Source organism: Callorhinus ursinus, unplaced genomic scaffold, assembly GCF_003265705.2.
Source record: "Callorhinus ursinus isolate GAN/ISIS: 27379988/994484 unplaced genomic scaffold, GSC_fseal_2.0 scaffold6, whole genome shotgun sequence".
NCBI lineage: Eukaryota > Metazoa > Chordata > Mammalia > Carnivora > Otariidae > Callorhinus > Callorhinus ursinus.
Genome location: NW_027397068.1, coordinates 45,466,603 through 45,485,686, shown reverse-complemented (window position 1 = coordinate 45,485,686; position 19,084 = coordinate 45,466,603). Strand labels below are relative to the sequence as shown.

At 38.5% G+C, this 19,084-nt stretch overlaps 1 protein-coding gene across 5 annotated transcripts in view; it reads left to right on the top strand.

Annotated features, from left to right (window-relative positions):
* The window catches only part of PTPRK (protein tyrosine phosphatase receptor type K), a 552,323-nt gene that overhangs the window by 24,893 nt on the left and 508,346 nt on the right, over nucleotides 1-19,084 (top strand). The window contains exon 1 of one of the 5 annotated variants that reach the window (XM_073893910.1): nucleotides 5,633-5,746. The exons of the other annotated variants lie outside the window; for them this stretch is intronic. Coding sequence (XP_073750011.1) covers nucleotides 5,656-5,746 — 91 coding nt within the window. The 5' untranslated portion in view covers nucleotides 5,633-5,655. Of the gene's footprint in view, nucleotides 1-5,632; nucleotides 5,747-19,084 lie in introns of those variants that run through there. 5 annotated transcript variants of the gene reach the window in all.

The following is a 19,084-nucleotide window of genomic DNA, read 5'->3' as shown; positions in this document are numbered from 1 at the left end:
CTGGATTCCAGGACCCTGGGATCATGACCTGAGCGGAAGGCAGACGCTTAATGACTGAGCCACCCACGTGCCCCTCAATGAATCCTTAAAGATATGTCGAGCACCTTCACTATAGCATGCTTTAGGGACTGAGGACATGATCCTTTTCAGCATGAACCTTTTATTATGGTCCTTACAGTCTAGGGTAGACAGAGTTTAAACAGATACTTGTAAGTAAGTAATCCTGTTTGTAAAGTACTGCAAAGGAGCTAATGGAATGTCTCTTTAGGAAGATTGTCCTTGCCTTGGAGTTGCTAAGAACAAAAGAGTGAACGGGAGTGAACGGGAATTCTTGATGTGAAGGAACCTGAGGGGAAGATTCTAGGCAAAGAGCACAATCTGCATGGCGACTGGAGAGAATGTGGTGTATTATAGCAACTGACAGAAGTCCACCACACTTGGAGAGGAGACTGGGAAGAGGAGCTTGGCTATCAGTAATTGTGGGGATTTTATTATAAAAAAAATTGGAACCAAATCCCAAGAAAGTCATGATTGGATTTTCATTTTATAAGGATCACTCGGAGCACAGTGCAAAAAATAGTTTGGAAGGAACCATCTGGATTTTGGTGAGAGCATTTAGGAGGACATCTTTTGAATCTAAGTGAAGGATGGTACCTGTTGAGGGTAAGGAGGGAGAGAAGTGGATAGGAATGATGGGGCTTGCTGATAGATTAGTGGGAGGGAAGGTTGAGAGGTGCTGCCTAAGCACTGGGTTTGAACTGTAATGTTTACCAAGACAGGGAACGTTAAAGTTAGGTTTTTTGGGCCTTTGCCATCCTGAGAATTTATTCATTTATTTTTAAAGATTTTATTTTATTTGACAGAGAGAGAGTGAGAGCACAAGCTGGGGGAGCATCAGGCAGAGGGAGAGCTGAGCAAGGAACCTGAGATGGGACTCAATCCCATGGGAATTTAAAAGCCCTGAGAATTTAAAAACAAGTCTGCATGTTACTTTTCCCCTGCATGATTCTGTTTTAGGTATCATGACTGAATATACTTATTTTTCAATTATGGTTGAAGGTAAATTTGTGCACATGTATCTGTTGAAAACTTAGTCATTTTAAAATTATCCATTTCAGTTCCAAACAACAGGGTCCTCACCCTTAGGCACCTTTCCATATTGGTTTTTTCTCCTTTATATGTTAGCTTCCCTGAGTAATAAGCTTTACTATTTTTGAAGTTCTTTTCCTGTTAACTTTCTCTTCTTTAGAATATATAAAAATACATGTATATGTGTATGTGTTCATCCATCCATCCACACATACAGTTTCTTTTAGACTGCACTGAATTGGTATGTAATAAAATATGGAGAAAGGAATAAAATTAAAAAAAATTGTTTTTTGTTTTTTTAATGGATTGCCTTAGGAAATGGACACGTAGAAAGTTGAGAACTGAGAATCTTTTTTTTTTTTTTTTTGAGACTAGCCAAAGATTCTACCATTTGGCCGCTTACTAAAGTCAGAAAAAAATAGGAACTCCACTCTTATTTTCCCCCCACATACTTTCAAGGCATTATGACAGTTTTAATGTGAATTGTAAAATGTAAGAGGTACACTCTAATTCCCTTTCACGCACATAAATCAAGTCTCAGGCTCTTTCGGAAATGTTTACTAGAAAACATCGTGGGCAGATTTTAAAATGCTTTTGGATTGCATGACGGCATGGTGCCACTTCGAGTGAAGGCTTGTAATATTTTATTTTCTTTCCCAAAGAGTCAAGATAAATCCTGTAAACCTTTTTTCTCGTTTTGTTGTTTCTGTTGTACCATTGTGTTTGGCTCCAACCTTTTACCCCCGGGAAACAAAAGTGTTTTCTTACTCTGGTGCTCCTGCTGCGTGCTCCTGCTATTGGGCAGAAGTTACAAGTTGTTCCTTATTTACGCACTGTAATTCTGGCTGATCAGAAAACTTCCTAAGTCTTATCTGAAGTATAATATACATACTAGTTTTAAGGGATATATTTTGACAGGAAATCTTTGTCAAAACTTACCAGAACGTAGATTATTTTTTTAAAATATAAAATCTAATTTAATTAAACTGTTAAATCCTTTAAAAAAAATGGTTATGGTGAACTTCAGCGTAAAGCCTAGTCTAAGAAACCTCAAGCAAATTTGTCAAATAGCAGGTTCTAGTAACTAATCATGCATCATTCATATTTAACAACAAAGGTGTTAAACCACGAGTGTATGCCAGGCACTGTGTTAGGTTCTTTCTGTTTCGACTGCCTTCCAGCAGCGTCAGTCTTTTGAGGGAAATGGACTTGTTGATAAATGTTACAACTCACTTTGGCATGAAGTGCTGAAAAACAGATGGGGGTGGGGCGGGGGGGGCAGGGACTGGCTGTACCCTGGAGAAGTTGGGAAACGCATCCTAGATGAAGGGGCAGTTGTGTTAAATCTTACCTTCGGAGTTTCCAGATGAAGAGCAGGGGAGTGGCTTAAATATTTACAGAGTGACAGTGTGATAAATTTGGTAATAGTGTTAGGTTTTGGCATTGTGGGAACGCACCGAAGGAGGCCTCTTACTCATGTGGAGGTGGGTGAATGAATGGAGTTTACTTAGGAAGGAATTTACCAAGAAGCATTGAGATCTAAGGATGTGTAGGAATTCATAGGGTGAAGAGAGAGCCAAAGAGGGCTTAGAAAGGCAGGGAGAGCAGCCTGTGAAGGGCCTCGAAATAAAGCAGTAAGAAGTGCTATCACGGTGTTGGAAGGCACCAGAGGGGAATGTGGCTGGGTGTTGGGGCTAGACCATGAAACCTTTGGGTCCTGTGCCAGGGAGCATGGACTTTATCTTGGAGGCAACCTGATGACATTAAAGGATTTGAGGTAGGGGTGTGATAGATCTGATTTTCACAATTAGAAGATTATGTTAAATTCATTAAAAAAAAAAACTGGGAACATTGGTGAATCAGTTCCCAGGGGAAGCTTCATCACCCAGCTCTCTTCCTGCTTTAACGCTTGGGCTATTAAGTTACCTAGCAGTCTTTGCTTTTAGCGTCCTGTTCTTGCTGTAATTTTTTCTACCCTTGTCCTTGCTGCTACCCACCATTTTCTTTTGCATCCATCATGTTTGTGGTACACGGCGTTCCAGCCAGGATAATGCAGGGAGATTGAAAAACGAACAAGAGAAAAAAATTACATATTAATGTAAGCCTAATGTTTATTTTGTTTGGTGCTAGATTTTGGTGTTCACACGAGTACTTGAGTCTGTTTAAATTAACCTGATGTTCTCATCACGGTTTTCCAGCTTGGGAATTGACCACAGGTAAAATAATTGGAAATTATTGGTATAACCCAAACTACATTACAGCTGCCAAGTGTGGATACATGGGAGCCAGGCTGCTTTTGTCTGCTTCCTCATAAACATTCTTTCCCCATTCTTTATCAGCACATAATCCTGAGACACAAAAAGCCTTTGTGTCCCACTGGGAATGTGAGAAAATCAAACCTATATATTGGTTTTGCTCCTGGTTAGGAACCACTGACATTTCTATATTAACCACCCACGTTTTGAATTGAGATAAATGTTTCCAGCAAGATGTGTCCTACATTTTTCTCAAAGATATCACCATTCCAATACAGGATCTCTTAAAGACAGACTATAAATGTCTGTTTTTAATCCACCTGATGCTGTGATTTGTGGGTACTTGTTAGAAATGGAAATTTAATGGAGCTTAGCCTAATAGTAAGCACTTATATAGCACTTCCCATGTGCTAGACACTTTATGTAAATGAATACATTTAATCTTCACTACCGTCTGAGGTAGATGTTATTGTTATACACTCTTACAGACTGAATTATGTGCCCCCCCACCAGATTCATATGTTGAAGCCCTAATCCCTAATGTGACTGTATTTGGAGATAGAACCTTTAAAGAGGTAATTAAGTTTAAATGAAATCTTCGGGGTGGGGCCCTAATTCAAAAGGACCAGCGTCCTTATAAGAAGAGAAAGAGACAGCAAGGATGCCTGCACAGAGGAAAAAGGCCATGTGAGGACATAGAGAGGAGGCAGCCCTCTGCTAGTCACGAGAGAAGCCTCAGGAAAACCTTGTCAGCACCTTGATCTTGGACTTCAAGCCTTCGGAACTGCAAGAAAACAAAATTTGTCCTCTAAGTTACCTAGTCTGTAGTATTTTGTGATGGCAGCCCTGACAGATTAATATATACAAATTTTGCATACAGGGAAATGCAGGCAGAGATTAAGCAACTCGCTCAAGGTCATACAACTAAAAAAAAAAAAAAACCAAAAAACTAAAACTACATAGTCAAAATTTGTACTTGGGAAGTGTGAGTAATCAGTGTGGTTAACCACTTTGCTATACTGGATCCCTTGAAGATAGAACCTCCCAATACCTGGGCCTGGGTGGTGTGACTCCATACTGTCTCTGTGGTATTTTCCATTCCTTCCTTTCCTCCACCCACCCCTCTGCTTTCTAGTGCTCAACATTCGTGGACTGTTCACTTTGGGCTGTACTGTGTAGGCATGATACATCTGCAGAATCCCTTACACTTATCATGGTTGGTAATTTGCTGTGTGTGGCTCAAGCAATTTCATGGTTCGGAATGAACAGGGTCATCAAACACTTAAGATTTTTCTTGTCACGCATTAACTTTACAAATAATAGCAAAACTCACCTTCGTTTTTTCCCAGCATTAGTCTCATTATTTCTGTTAAAGGCTGCTTTTGTGGTATTTCCCTGACTGCTGTCTTTTGCCAGAGGACTTCTGGGGAAGGACAGGAAGAAGGAAAGGGAGAGAAAAGAAAAGGTTTTGGAATTAAAGTGACTGTCAGTGCCCAAAACTCTTCTAACTGGTGAATTGTGTACTTTTTCACTATCCAAAAATATGTTTAGTATCTTACATGTTTTAAAATAGTCTTTAAAATATGGTAGTATTTTTGGTAAATAGGATCTTATGCCTCAGTAAACCTAAAGAAATCATGCAGTTGTAAAAAATGCAATACAGTGACCACTGAGGGTGAGTTGTGGGATCTTTCCTGAAAATAAATGTATATTGGTCTGGGAGATAATAGTTTATCTCTGAGCTTATTAAACATTTATGAATTTGTAATTATGTAGGTTGTATAAGGAGATAGAACTTACTTTTTAAAAAAGATTTATTTATTTATTCATTTGAGAGAGAGGGAGGGAGAGAGTGCCAGTGGGGGGTAGGGCAGAGGGAGTGGGAGGGGGAAGCCGACTCCCCGCTGAGCCAGACTTGGACTCTATCCCACAACCCAGAGACCATGATGATCTGGCGACCATGACCCCTGCTGAAACCAAGAGTCAGACGCCCAACCGACCGAGCCACCCCGGCACCCCAGGAAAATAGAACTTACAATGAATACGTGGACTCCTTTCCTGATCCTCCATTTATGATGTAATTGAATGAAGATTAGTTTGTGTGCATTGTCAGGTGCCTTTTGTATAATAGTGCCATTTGATACAAATACTAAGACATATAAAAATGATAAAATTATATTTTATTGATTGATTTTTATGTTTTATATTTTAGTTAATTTTATATGATTGAGAGCTACATGGTAAGTATGGTTTAGTTTCTGAAACCATGTTACTATTATTTCATTTAGTGTTACCATAGAGGCTTGGGAATATGCGTCGTTTCCTGTCAGCTGCTCTGTGCGCAGGACTCTTACCAGGATCAGAAGAAATAGGAGTATACGTTGCACTTTTACTTATTATGTGTGAATGATTTATGAAATATTTTTTCCTATCATGGAACCACGTTATTATTTCTGCATTTCTCTATGTCCATTTCAGTAGGAAATATATTCCATTTTCAAAACGAGACGTTTGTCTTTATAAGTTTGTTTAATACCTGAATGTATACTCTTCAATTTACAGCACTGAAATTGGTTGCTGTGGAAATATTTTCAAAACTCTTAAGCTTATATGATTTGTGGAAGGTGTATCAGAGAATCACATGAATTGTTCTTTTTTTTTTTTTAAAGCATGCTCTTTTCTCATGCCTACTCACAATAAAATAAGAATGTAACTTATGGGAAAGAGATTTTTTTCATATAGAGTAGTTTTTCTTTTCCATTAGAGATCAGTGGCTTTATGTGGTAGTGTAAATTTTTTTTGTATCAGTAGACTTGTTCTAGTTTTAAAGCACTCTATTTACCAGTGAAAAGTGAAAGGAAGTAATCACTGCATTTTTTATTATAGCTGAAGTTCACTTTTATTTTAAGAACTCTCATCAGATTTTAAATAATTAAATGACATTTCCATTTATTTATTGAAAAACATCAATACCACCACACTAATATAGGCATAATGATTTTCTTCTTGAACCTCATCCCCTCAATACCAACTCCCGGAAATGCTAAATCTGGGTTACCTGTTGCCCAAACTAACTGTAAAAGGAGGTTTTTCTCTGCATTCTCTGCGTCTTGCTTGGAATGATCTAGACTGCTTCTGATTCGAACACGAGTTCCCATGTGTGTTTCTTTCAACAACACCAAGCAGTTAACTCAGTTCTGACACTGTCTACCTGGAGATAACGTCAGATCCCACAGCTTGAAGCCTCAGTCCAATATGACTGTCTCCACTTCCCCTTCAGATACCAACGCAAGTCCAGGTTGTTAACTTTGCTTTTGACCAACCACCCACAGATGGGAGTTTCCCTCAGCTTCTTCCTTGTATTTGTTTAATTTGCTAGAATGGCTCACAAAACTCAGAGAAACATTTTACTTACTAGATGACCAATTTATTATAAAAGGATATAATTCAAGAACAGCAAGATGGAAGAGAAGCATAGGGCAAGGTATGGAGAAAGGAGCAAGGATCTTCCATGTTCTTTGGGCTTGCCATTCACCCTGAATCTTTACATGCTCAACAACCTGGAAACTCTGAACATAGTCCTTTTGGGTTCTTATGGAGTATCCATTACAGAGGCATGGTTGGTTGAATCATTGACATTGGGTGATTAATTCAACCTCTAGCCCTTCTCCCTTTCCTGGAGGTGCAGCGGTGGGTGACTGAAAGCTTAACCCTCCACTCACATGGTTGGTGTTCCTGGCAACCAGCCCCCATCTTGAGGAGTTTTCCAAAGGTGACCTCATTAACATCAGCTCAGGTGTGGTTGAGAGGGGATTTTTATGAATATCGAGATACCTTTATTACTCTTAACAAGTTAGGAAATTCTAAGGGTTTTAGAAGCTCTGTGTCGGAAACAGGGATGAAAGTTATATTTTTTATAAATCACAATATCAAAACGCTCAACATGTTTCAAAGATAATTATCTGCTTTTATTTAGGTTATAAATATCGTATTATCTTGGATCCTAAAGTAGGCAGTTGTTTGTGGAGGCCCAGTGTCTATTCTTATTCCCGTGGCAGCATCCAGATTTTGCATTGGTAAACTATACCTCTTCATTGTATGTCGTCTTGGAGTAACTTTCAACCAAGCTGTCCTGCCCTCCTTTATCCAGGGGGTGGGTAGCTTAGCTACATTAGAAAAATAAAAGCCCTACTCTAGGATTTCTTTTAAGATCTAAATGTTTTTATTTTTTAATCATTTTATTTTATATTTTTCATCAGAAGTGTACTCTTTAATCCCCATCACCTATTTCATCCATCCTCCTACCCACCTACCCTCTGATAACCCTCAGTTTGTTCTCTAGTTAAGAGTCTTTTTTATGATTTGCCTTTCTCTCTGTTTTCATCTTATTTTTCCTTCCTTTCCCCTATGTTCATCTGTTTTGTTTCTTAAATTCCACATATGAGTGAAATCATATTGTATTTGTCTTTCTCTGACTTATTTCACCTAGCATTATACTCTCTAGCTCTATCCATGTTGTTGCAAATGGCAAGATTTCACTCTTTTTTATGGCTGAATAATATTTCTGTGTGTGTGTGTGTGTGTGTGTGTGTGTGTGTGTGTGTGTGTGTCTGTCTTTATCCATTCATCTATCGATGGACACTTGGGCTACTTCCATAATTTGTAAATAGTGCTGCAGTAAACATAGGGGTGTATGTATTCCTTTGAATTAGTGTTTTTGTATTTTTTGGGGGAGATGCCAGTTGTGTGGTTCCTGGATCATAGGGTATTTCTATTTTTAGTTTTTTGAGGAACCTCCATACCGTTTTCCAGAGTGGCTGCACCAGTTTGCATTCCCACCAACAGTGTATGAGATGTAAAATGAGAGAGCTTGTGGCATTCATCTTTTCTGCCTTGTGGAGAAAGCAGTAAAAGGGTGTTAGAGAGGACCTGGAGATTTCCTGCCTTGTTTAAAAGTCCCTGGTTCCAGCTGTTAAAAACAAGACACCAGGCCTAAAATGAACTTGCTTATCGTAAGCTTTGTGTCACCAAACCAAGACTTTACAGCTTCTGGCTCTTCGGGAGATGAATTCTTAAACCAGTCAACCAGGAATCCTCTGATCAGCATTAGGTAATCTGCCTCATAGACTTGGCACTAACCAACCCACTTTTTGCCTAGTGTAACTTCCTTGTTCTTGCTTCCTTTGGTCTATATAAGTCTTTTATTTTGTACAGCTCCTTGGAGTTCCTTTATTTCTACTAGGTTGGATGCTGCCTGATTCATGCATTGTTGAATAAAGCCAATAAGTACTTTTAAATTTACTCAGTTGAATTTTTTAAAAAGATTTTATTTGTTTATTTGAGGGAGAGAGAGAGAGAGAGAGAGAGAGAGCATGAACAGGGCGAAGGGTAGAGGGAGAGGGAGAAGCTGAGGTGAATGCTCAGCAGGGAAGCCTGACACAAGGCTTCATCCCAGGACCCCGGGATCATGACCTAAGCTGAAGTCAGATGCTTAACCAACTGAGCCACCGAGGTGCCTCTGAATTTTGTTTTTCACTCAACTGTTTATGAGAACGTTTCTTCCTTGCATATTTATGGTTTGATTATTCAGCATTTCCTTTGATTCTGCAAATCAGTGCATTTCTCCTTTTGCCTAAGCTAGTTTGGTTCAGTTTCAGTCACTTACAACCAAACTGATAATCATCTCATATTATTTTTGTGTGTGTGTTCATATTTCTTCTCTCCTGTCCATAAATTATTCCTAATAGTTATAATCACAGCACATACACAATTTTTTGTTTTTTTCCCAATTCATTCATCTAATAAATGCATGCTTTTTTCCCTAAATATTTTCTATTTGTTATAAAGACCTGTAAAATAGATGAATTTTTATTGTAGTTTAATTTGCCATTTAACTTGTGTTAAATATTTAGGTTTCCTTTCAAACCTTTGAAATTGTTTTTTTAAACAATTAAAAATAACAAGGAACTTGTGCATTTTGAGTAGTATTCCCTGGGTTGTTTTTTTTTCTTAAGATTTTATTTATTTATTTGTCAGAGAGGGAGACAGCAAGAAAAGAGACATAAGCAGGGGGCGTGGCAGAGGGAGAAGTAGGCTCCCCCTTAGCAGGGAGCCCAATGTGGGGCTTGATCCCAAAGGCAGATGCTTAACGACTGAGCCACCCAGGTGTCCCTCCCTGGGTTAATTTCTAAAAGCTCTATCATCAAGAAAAAGATAAGACTGTTTTAATATTCTTTTTTAAAAAGATTTTATTTATTTTAGAGAGAGGGTGAGAGTGTGCACGCATGTGCGTGTGAGCAAGTTGGGGGAGGGGCAAGGAGAGAGGGAGAGAGAAGTTCAAGCAGACCCCTTGCTGATTGTGGAGCCTGATCATGATCACCCCTGAGATCATGACCTGAGTTGAAATCAAGAGTCAGAGGCTTAACTGACTGAGCCACCCAGGTGCCCTGAGACTTTTTAAATTTTATTTACTTATTTATTTATTTTGATTTTTTTATTTTAATATTCGTTAATGTAATTTCATATTTGTTTCCTAAATGGATATTCCACATTTATATTGACAATAGCACTATGTTCCACTGCTCACAACTGTATCAGCTTTATTATAATTTTAAAAATTAATACATGTTAACTTTTTATTTTAGAGAGAAGGAGGAGGGGCAACAGGAGAGGGAGAGAATCCTAATTGGGCATGGAGTCTGAGGTGGGGCTTGATCTCATGATCCTGAGATCATGACCTGTGCCAAAATCAAGACTCGGATGCTTAACCAACTGAGCCACCCAAGTGCCCCCCAAATTAATACATTTTAATAACACATTCTATATTTACTTAAATTCTTTATCAAGTTTTTGTTGAGACTCTGTGATCTCCCCTTCTTTTAATTTTTACTACTTTTACCCTATTTCAACCCATTATCAATTTATTCCTGTATTATTGGAATAAATTCCTAGCTAACATTTAATGTATTTGGTCTCTCCCATTGCCGGTCATATTTCATCTCCATCATGTATTAAGTGTGCAACCTTGAAGAAGATAGTAAATCTTTAATTGACTCATCTAGATGGGGCTGATAATAGTACACACCTTAGAGTGGTATAATGCATGTAGAATGCTTAGCATGGTATCTGGCACATAGGATGTAAGATAATTATAAGAAATTTATGCCCTGCATATATCCTTCCCTTGAAACCAGTGCAATTTTCCTACTTTCGAGGATCTGTCTTTGTTGGCTTATAGCTAGTTTCAGTACCTCTGGGAGTATCTTTTCTCTTTATAGGCAGGATTCTTAGATAATCCCTTACCCTTTTTTGGGGGGTACACTTGGTTCACGGTTACTCAGAGGATTAAGATTCACTGACAGGATATAGATATGAAACAAGCACTAAGTTTCTAAATACTTAAGAATTCTATTAGTCGGGCGCCTGGGTGGCTCAGTTGGTTAAGCAACTGCCTTCGGCTCAGGTCATGATCCTGGAGTCCCGGGATCGAGTCCCACATCGGGCTCCCTGCTCAGCAGGGGGTCTGCTTCTCCCTCTGACCCTCTTCCCTCTCGTGTTCTCTATCTCTCATTCTCTCTCTCTCGAATAAATAAATAAAATCTTAAAAAAAAAAAAAAGAATTCTATTAGTCAGATAGAGCCCTCATTCACATTATGTGTACTCTGTCCCCAAACGAATACTGACTTCAGTGAGGAAAACGAATGTGTGGCATAGCAGTGTTGGGGTTTGGGGGCAGGCACTTGTTGATCTTGTCCCAGAATTCAGAATAATGGAATAAGTGTGGACTCTGGAGCCTAGTTAAACTTAATGCAAATCCAAACTCTGCCAGTTGCAATCCCAGTTACATTGGTTAAACTCATTACTTAACTTCTTTGTCCAAAACAGGGAAAATCCCTGTTTTCTGGCTCTTATAAAGATGAAATGAAAAAGAAAATGGTACATAGATTTTTTAAAAAGTATGTTCAAGGCTCAAGAAAAACTGCTGATTATTTTCATTCCTAGAAGGTATTTTCCATTATTGCTTGGCTGATTATTGTTAATGTACTCTTTGATAACATGTTTCCAGCAGGAGCAATATTCTGTTTCTTCTTGGACCCAGTCAACTTCCCTCTTCTGCTTCTGTCTTCTTTCTGTGGTGATTGCCTCCAGACTTGGTCCCCTTGTAGAGCTCCTCTCAGTTGCTCCATGGGCTCTCCCTTTGTTCACTGGCATCCCTCACTGGTGCAACTCTAGGCCAAACAGTCCTTTTTTCTTTTCTTTCTTCTTTTGTTTTACTTCATTTTTTTATTGTAGCAACACATGTGAGTTAATTCTATGTCTCTTCTCCACCAGTGGGACCTTGTCTTTGTAATAATAATGCTTGCCATATACGAGGTATTATTTATGTATATGTGTATATATGCATTTTTAATCAATACATTTTTAAATAAAATTGTATCTATTTGACGTGTGCAGCATGCTTTGATACACATATACATAGTGAAATGATTACTACAGCCAAGCTAATTAACATATCATTTCCTCCTGTAATTAGCATGTTTGTGTGTGTGATGAGTGCACCTGAAATCTACTATTTTAGCATATTTTCAGTGTTCAGTACAGTATAAAGTATGGTCATCTGTGTGTGTTTCCAGTGAATGATTTGTTAGATATAACATTTTAATGATATGGATCTTTATGATGTTACATAAGATGACAGGCAACTTTTCTCTTTCCACTCTTATTTTTCCCAAAGTGAAGGGAATTGTTAGAAATTTGATGGCAGCAGAACTGAGTGAAGACTAAATAGGATGAGTGCTCGTTGTTTGTTTAGAACCAGACGATAAATGTGTGATGTGTGCCATTATAAACAATGGTTCTGTATTTAGAATGTCATTACTTAAGTTATTTTAAAAATGTCATTATGGATTGATTGCAACAAAATAATAGGTTAACATTTTTATAGACTACTAGGTATTTCTGATAATTTTCTTAATCATATAGTAGTTGAATTGTAATTATGTGGCTTGTATTTATTTGTGGGTAGCATTAAAACTTCACATAACTGACACTGTTATATGTAGATTATTCTTCCTTTTTTATTGTGGGCTTAGAGATTTCACTCTAATGCCTTTGATCCTATGAGCATCCTTTTGAGATTGTCTGCTTGTTAAAATGGAAATTTAATTTTTATGAGGTTTGTATGTATTTTGAAGCGAATTAAAATTACAGCAGTTAGGGTTGTGGATTTGATTTGTATTTTATAAAGGAAGGAAAGTATTGAGTTTAAAAATATGATTTGATTTGAATGAACTATGCTAATTAAATTTATTTTTCAGGACATTATCAGAAAAAATATAAATGGGGATAAATTTCTATTGCCTCGTTTTGCATTTGAGAAGTATAACTCAGTATTTTCTTAACACTTTGTTTTTAAAATAGGGCAATAACAAAAAGTCATTTACAAGTGCCTTATTACCTTGTAAAGGATTACTCAGGAAATATTTTCTTCCTCAGTTTACTTCTTAGCATGGGAACATATAGGTGTTGCTATTATCATTTGGTAACTGGCTCAATAGCAATGAAATTAGCAGCACAGAGTCAGTCTTATTCAAATTTGTTATTTCTAGTATTCAGTTGTTAACTTGTGAAAACTTGGAGACAGATGTTTATTGAAGACTAATTATTCACTTGAAAATTTAACTAAGGTTATTGACAGAATTGAAAATAACCTCTAGAAAAGCATTACTTCTCCAAAAAAACTAAATATTTTACTGTTAGGAGTTCAAAATGTTGCTAAGCATTTATTGATAGGGCTTCTATAGAATGAAGTAGAAAGAAAGGTTAGTGGAACTGAAACTCCACTAATCTTGGGGAATATATAAGTTTGCTGAAAGATTACTGCTTATTAATCCTCTTTTGTACTGTCTTGGAAATAATTTAAGACCAAGAGTGATGGATAAGTTCACTAATACCAAAAGAGAAAAGGAAAAAGCTTTTGTTTTCTTTGATAAACATGGCGATTAAAACATGTATATCTAGAATTCACCAGTTACTGTATTTGAAAGACACTTTGGTTGGTAGCTAAGATATGTTCCCGAGGAATCAGGGGACACTGGGGATATATAACAGAGCCATGAAGAGGGGAAATAAATTGAGAAGGAAATGACTGACCCTGGAAATTACCAGGACATCCTGTCCAGGATGTCATTACCAAATCTGTGCTCCATTATTTTTATAAAAAGATAAAATTTATACACATTCGAGGACAATGGCAGACTGAGACATGATTGTCCTGTGATAATAAAGGACATTTCATATCACATTAGCCTAGTACTTTTAATTAGAGCTTCAGTTTAATTATGCTATAATTCTAAACTAGTTGCAGGCGCTGTGTGATGATAGAGTACAGAGATTTTATTTAGGACTGACTTTTTAAGTGGTAGCCATGATTGTGGGCAAAATGACTTTGGATGCACAGCCTAGGGTCTGACCTGAGCATTAGGGAAAAGTGTGAGTTCCTTTAGGACATTAGACTTCCATTACTATTTTTTTTTTCTGTTTTTCCTTGTTACTCAGAGTCAGGCTCAATATTACTACACTTAAACTGTGCTAATTCATAATGTCCAAGGAGGAGAAAAGGAGAAGGAAAAGGAAGTGAAAAATCAGAATTATATTACTTTTGAATTATATTATTTTTATGAAAGTCATGCTGCTTTTTCCCCTTTAAACACTGAGTGGCAGAAAACGCGATGTAAATGAGTCAATAGAATAAAATAAAATGGTAGAAAAAAATACTGCTCTTGTAAGACTTGATAATGTAATATATTGCTCAAGCATTTAAAAATGAATAGAGACATTGCTGGACCCAGTATTGATGGCATTACTACACTATTAAGGGCCCTGTCTAAATACTTACTAATTAGACTTCAGATTAGTAAAATTTTGATCAAGAATCATGCATTTAAGAAGTTAGCTGTAAATTGGCTCAGCTCAGAAAAAAGCATGGTGTGGATGCATCAAGTGGTTTTATGGGTGGGATATACTACCTGGTTCCCCCTTTCTCTGACTTCATTTGTTGTTGTCTGGGATAATGAGAACTGTTCATTGGCTTAATGCCTCTACTTGTAAGAGACAGATGCTATCTGATCTCTCTTGTCAGAAGAATTCCAGAATAAGCCATTCAACCAAGAACAATTGGTGTCTTGTTGATTGCAAACACTAGGGATTCTCTATTCTCTTGCACCTTGGGTTTTTTTTTTTTGTTGTTGTTGTTGTTCATGTGTGTCCATCAGCAAAAACTACACTGACTAACTGAAATGGCACATTGGTGGCTTTTGAAGAGAGACTGCTTTTCTGTGATTTGGCTGTTAATTTTATTACTTTGATGCAATCATGCAGTATCAAAATGCCTACACTGCTAGCTCATCTATAGCATTTCTGTTGAGCCTGTCTCCCACAGCGTGTTTCTGTTTGTGTCTTCTCATGTATACACTTTATTATTTTTTTATTTTTATCTTTTTTAAAGATTTTATTTATTTGAGAGAGAGAGTGCAAGTGTGCGCGCAAGAGAGTATGGGGGCGGGAGGGGCAGAGGCAGAGGGAGAGGCAGACTCCTCGCTGGGCAGGGAGCCCATGCGGGGCTTAATCCCAGGACCCTGAGATCATCACCCGAGCTGAAGGCAGACGCTTAACCAACTGAGCCACCCAGGTGCCTCTGATGTATATACTTTATGTTAAACTGGTCTCTGTTTCCAGTTTTCCTTCTCTGCCTCCTCCTATTTCTCGTCCGATGACTAAACATTCATAATCAGGAGTTTCTTTAGCTTTGTTCCCATTTCAGAGTACCTTAAGCAATACATTGGGGCTAAAAACAAATCTAGGATAGTGCAATTTAAATTATGAAGAAAAGAGAGAGAGAGAGCTGGGCCATAGGGAATATATTTTCAGTTTCACTTATAGGCTGAGGTGCATCTTACAGCCCTGGCTGTTTCACTTGGTGCTTCATTTCTTCCTCAGGCTGGGGAGTACAGCTGACACAGGGGTCGAGGGCACTGACCCCAATGCTGTTGAAAATCCACAAAAAAATTTTTACCCCCCAGAAACTTTACTAGAAGTTGACTAGATGACTTATCAATAACAAGAAACTACACATACTTTATATATGTATTTATATATTGTATTCTTACAGTAAACTAAGAGCAAAGAAAATGCTGTTAAGACAATTATAAGGAAGAGAAAATACACTTACAGTACTGTACTGTATTGAAAAAGAAAATCCACGTCTAAATGGACCATATGTAGTTAAAACCCGTGCTGCTCAAGGTCGGTTGTACGGTTCAGCATCATTCAGCACAGGTCTGTTGGGGCTCCGGAGTCAGGCTTCTAGTTTGAGGAAAGCAGGAACGCGCTTCCTGCCACTAAGGGTGAGTGGTAAGAGCAAGCAAACAACAACATAAAAGAAACCCTGTAAATTGCTGATTTGTGTTAATGCCTAAAATCCACATAAGCAGGATTTATTTATTCATTTATTTTTATACGTTTTATTTTTTTGAGAACAATTTGATTAGAACAAAATGAAATTCTGAGAAGAAAATACACAGCAGCCAGATGGTCCATTTTAGAAGCCCTCTTGAGTGAGTTAACAAGCCTTTATTGAGTGCTTGACTTCTGGAAACTAGGAGGCTGTATAGTCTTGGAAGAGATAAAATACCTGTTAAACCTCATTCCTTTAAGTATGTAAATCTTGCTGGGACTTTTGAAATGTATACTTATAAAAATTCTTGGTAGAAATTGAGGACTAGCTCTCACTGAGTTAACAATATTGCAGTTTATTTATTTATTTTTAAATATTTTATTTATTTATTTGAGAGAGAGAGACCACAAGCAGTGGGGAGCTGCAGAGGGAGAGAGAGAAGCAGGCTCCCCACTGAGCAAGGGAGCCCAGCATGGGGGTTCGGGGCTCGATCCCAGAACCCTGGGATCACGACCTGAGCTAAAGGTAGATGCCTTAATTGACTGAAATGCCAGGTGCCCCAACAACACTGCAGTTTAAAACAAATGAATTGAAGGAATGTAATGTGATCAGAATTACCTTATCTCTAAGGTAACTGAGGAATAATTATTGAATTAGGTCAAGGAAGAGGGAGAGATTTAAAACTGGAGGAGAAAAAGGTGTGAAATATTTTCTTAATAAAGGGGGCCTTGCTATCACAATCCCTGCAATACAATATTGCATGCAGATGGTGCATGGAGAAACAGGAGAATCATGCATTAATCCATCACTTAAAAAGTGTGTCTCTATTCCTTCATCTTTTCTCAGCCCACTATCTTACGATTTGGATTGGTTAGTCTCTTGAAGATTATTGTATGTTGTAAGCATCTAACACTGTAAAGCAATAAAAATGCAAAACTTTTGGTATGCAAAATTGCAGACTTCTAAAATGTTAAAGGATCTCACATTCTAAATCTTGGCAGAACCATTGGTAAATGAGGTGTAGGGTAAGTGGCCAGTGAACAGGTGAACTTAAGTAATTGGCTATATATTTAGTTTTAATGGCAGAACAAAGTTAAAGAATCTGAGATGAAAATACACTTTCAAAATTACTTCAAAAGTAAGATGTAATTAGGGCTTTTAAATAAATTTTTTGCTCTCTGAAATTGGAATTAGAAATGTAAGCCTCTTTGACTCCCATATTGGTCTTAAAACTGCTGTTAGGACTTAACTATGTATCAAAATTAGAAGATTGTGCTTGCAGGGTGTTGTGTGTACACTGCGCTAGCACTGGGGTTCAAAGTTATGTTGGTATGGGGGGTGCCTGCCTGGTTCGGTTGGTGGAGAATGCAACTCTTGATCTCAGGGTTCAAGCCTCATGCTGGGTGTAGAGATTACTGAAAAAAAATCCTTAAAAAACCACAAAGTAATACTGGTATGGATATGATAAAGAGAGTGACCTAAGAAAGAGGGGCATAATGATGAGTTATAAGAAGTGAATTTGGAGAAGTAGCAGAAGTATTTTTAAGGGCTTGAATGGTACAGTATAAGATTTTAGGCCTTGTATAGTGTGATGCATGAAGACTCAGTGGGCCTTGACCATGGGAGGTCAATGTGACTTTGGAAAGCACCTTGATACAGTGGGTAGAACACTGGACTAGAAGTGATGAACCCTGTGTTTTATAGCCTCAACTCCATCTCCAACTAGATAGGGAAGCCTCTTGGAGTCTTTGTTTTCATTAGGAGAATAAGGGTGTTAGACTGAATTGTAAGGTGCCTTCTGTATTTTGTTCAGGTTATTCTGACAATACAGTCTAGTGGAAGACACTGGGGTGGGGGGATGAGCCAGGGACTTACTGTTAATTCATGTCTAAGGAATAAGGGTTGTGTTGAATGACATTTAAGAATGAAGAGGAGGGGGGCCTGGGTGGCTCAGTCAGTTGAGCATCCGACTTTTGACTTCGGCTCAGGTCATGATCTCAGGGTCATGAGATCAAGGCCCCGTGTTGGGCTCTGTGCTCAAGGTGGAGTCAGCTCATCCCTCGCCGGTCTGCTCCTCTCCCCGCTCCCATGCTCTCTCTCTAAAATAAATAAATAAAAATCTTAAAAAAAAAAAAGAATGGAGAGGAAAGGATAGATCAGGGAGATATGGTAGAGGTGGAAATGGCAGAGTTTGTAGGCAGGTTGAATGTTGAGGGTGAAGAGAGAGAGTCAAAAATAACAGATTTTGAACACGGGTTTGGGAGGACAGAGTTAACACTGACAGTTACCAGAAATGTGCAAACACTTGCTTATAACTGGGGGGAGGAGATGAGTTCAGGTTTTCCCATGTCAGGTTTTAGCAGATGTCTGAGTGAGATATCCTTCCGGCACTTGGAAGTACGAGAGTGAAAGGCGAATGAGGGAGGTCCCTGGGTGTCAGCCACAGGGCTGTCTGTAGAACTGAACGTGGACCCCTCCTTGGGGGAGAAATGGGAAGAAAGTGGGGGCACTGGCCTAAGGCTGGTGTGAGGAGGGAGGAAAAGACATGCCAGTAGTGTGGAAGGTAAGAACAAAACCAAGTTAGTGGAATGGGTGAAGGCCAGGGGGAACTGAGAGGTTGAGAAAGCCACTGAATTTGGTTGTGATGTAGGTGGCCTCAGGTAGTGTCCCTGGGCTATTTCCAGAATACTCAAGGGTAAGAAAGAATTTTATGGAAGAATAGACTCTTTTTTATTTTTTAAAGATTTTATTTATTTATTTGACAGACAGTGAGAGAGGGAACACAAGCACGGGGAGTGGGAGAGGGAGAAGCAGGCTTCCCGCCGAGCAGGGAGCCTGATGTGGGACTCGATTCCAGGACCCTGGGATCATGACCTGAGCCGAAGGCAGTCGCTTAACCGACTGAGCCACCCAGGCGCCCTAGACTCTGTTTTAACCACAAGACAGAATGCAGGGGCTCTAATAAGTAGAAAAATAAATAGTCTTAAGTAAAATGAAGGCACTTAATTTTCTAGTGTGCCAAGAGAAAAGAAAAACTTTCTCCTCCTTTAGTTCTGTCTTCGGTGAGCAATTAATGATTCTTTCTCATCATTCCTCTTTGAAATCCTACCAAAACTACACTACAGTATACCCAAACAAAGCATTTCCCCTGTAGGAAAGCAGAGAGAGAAAACCTATGTGTGACACCCACTCTTTCACAACTACTGAGATTAAAGATTCACCCCGCCCCCCATATCTGTTTACTACAAAGAGGCCCTGGGCCAACTTGGTTTGACCACCCTGATCT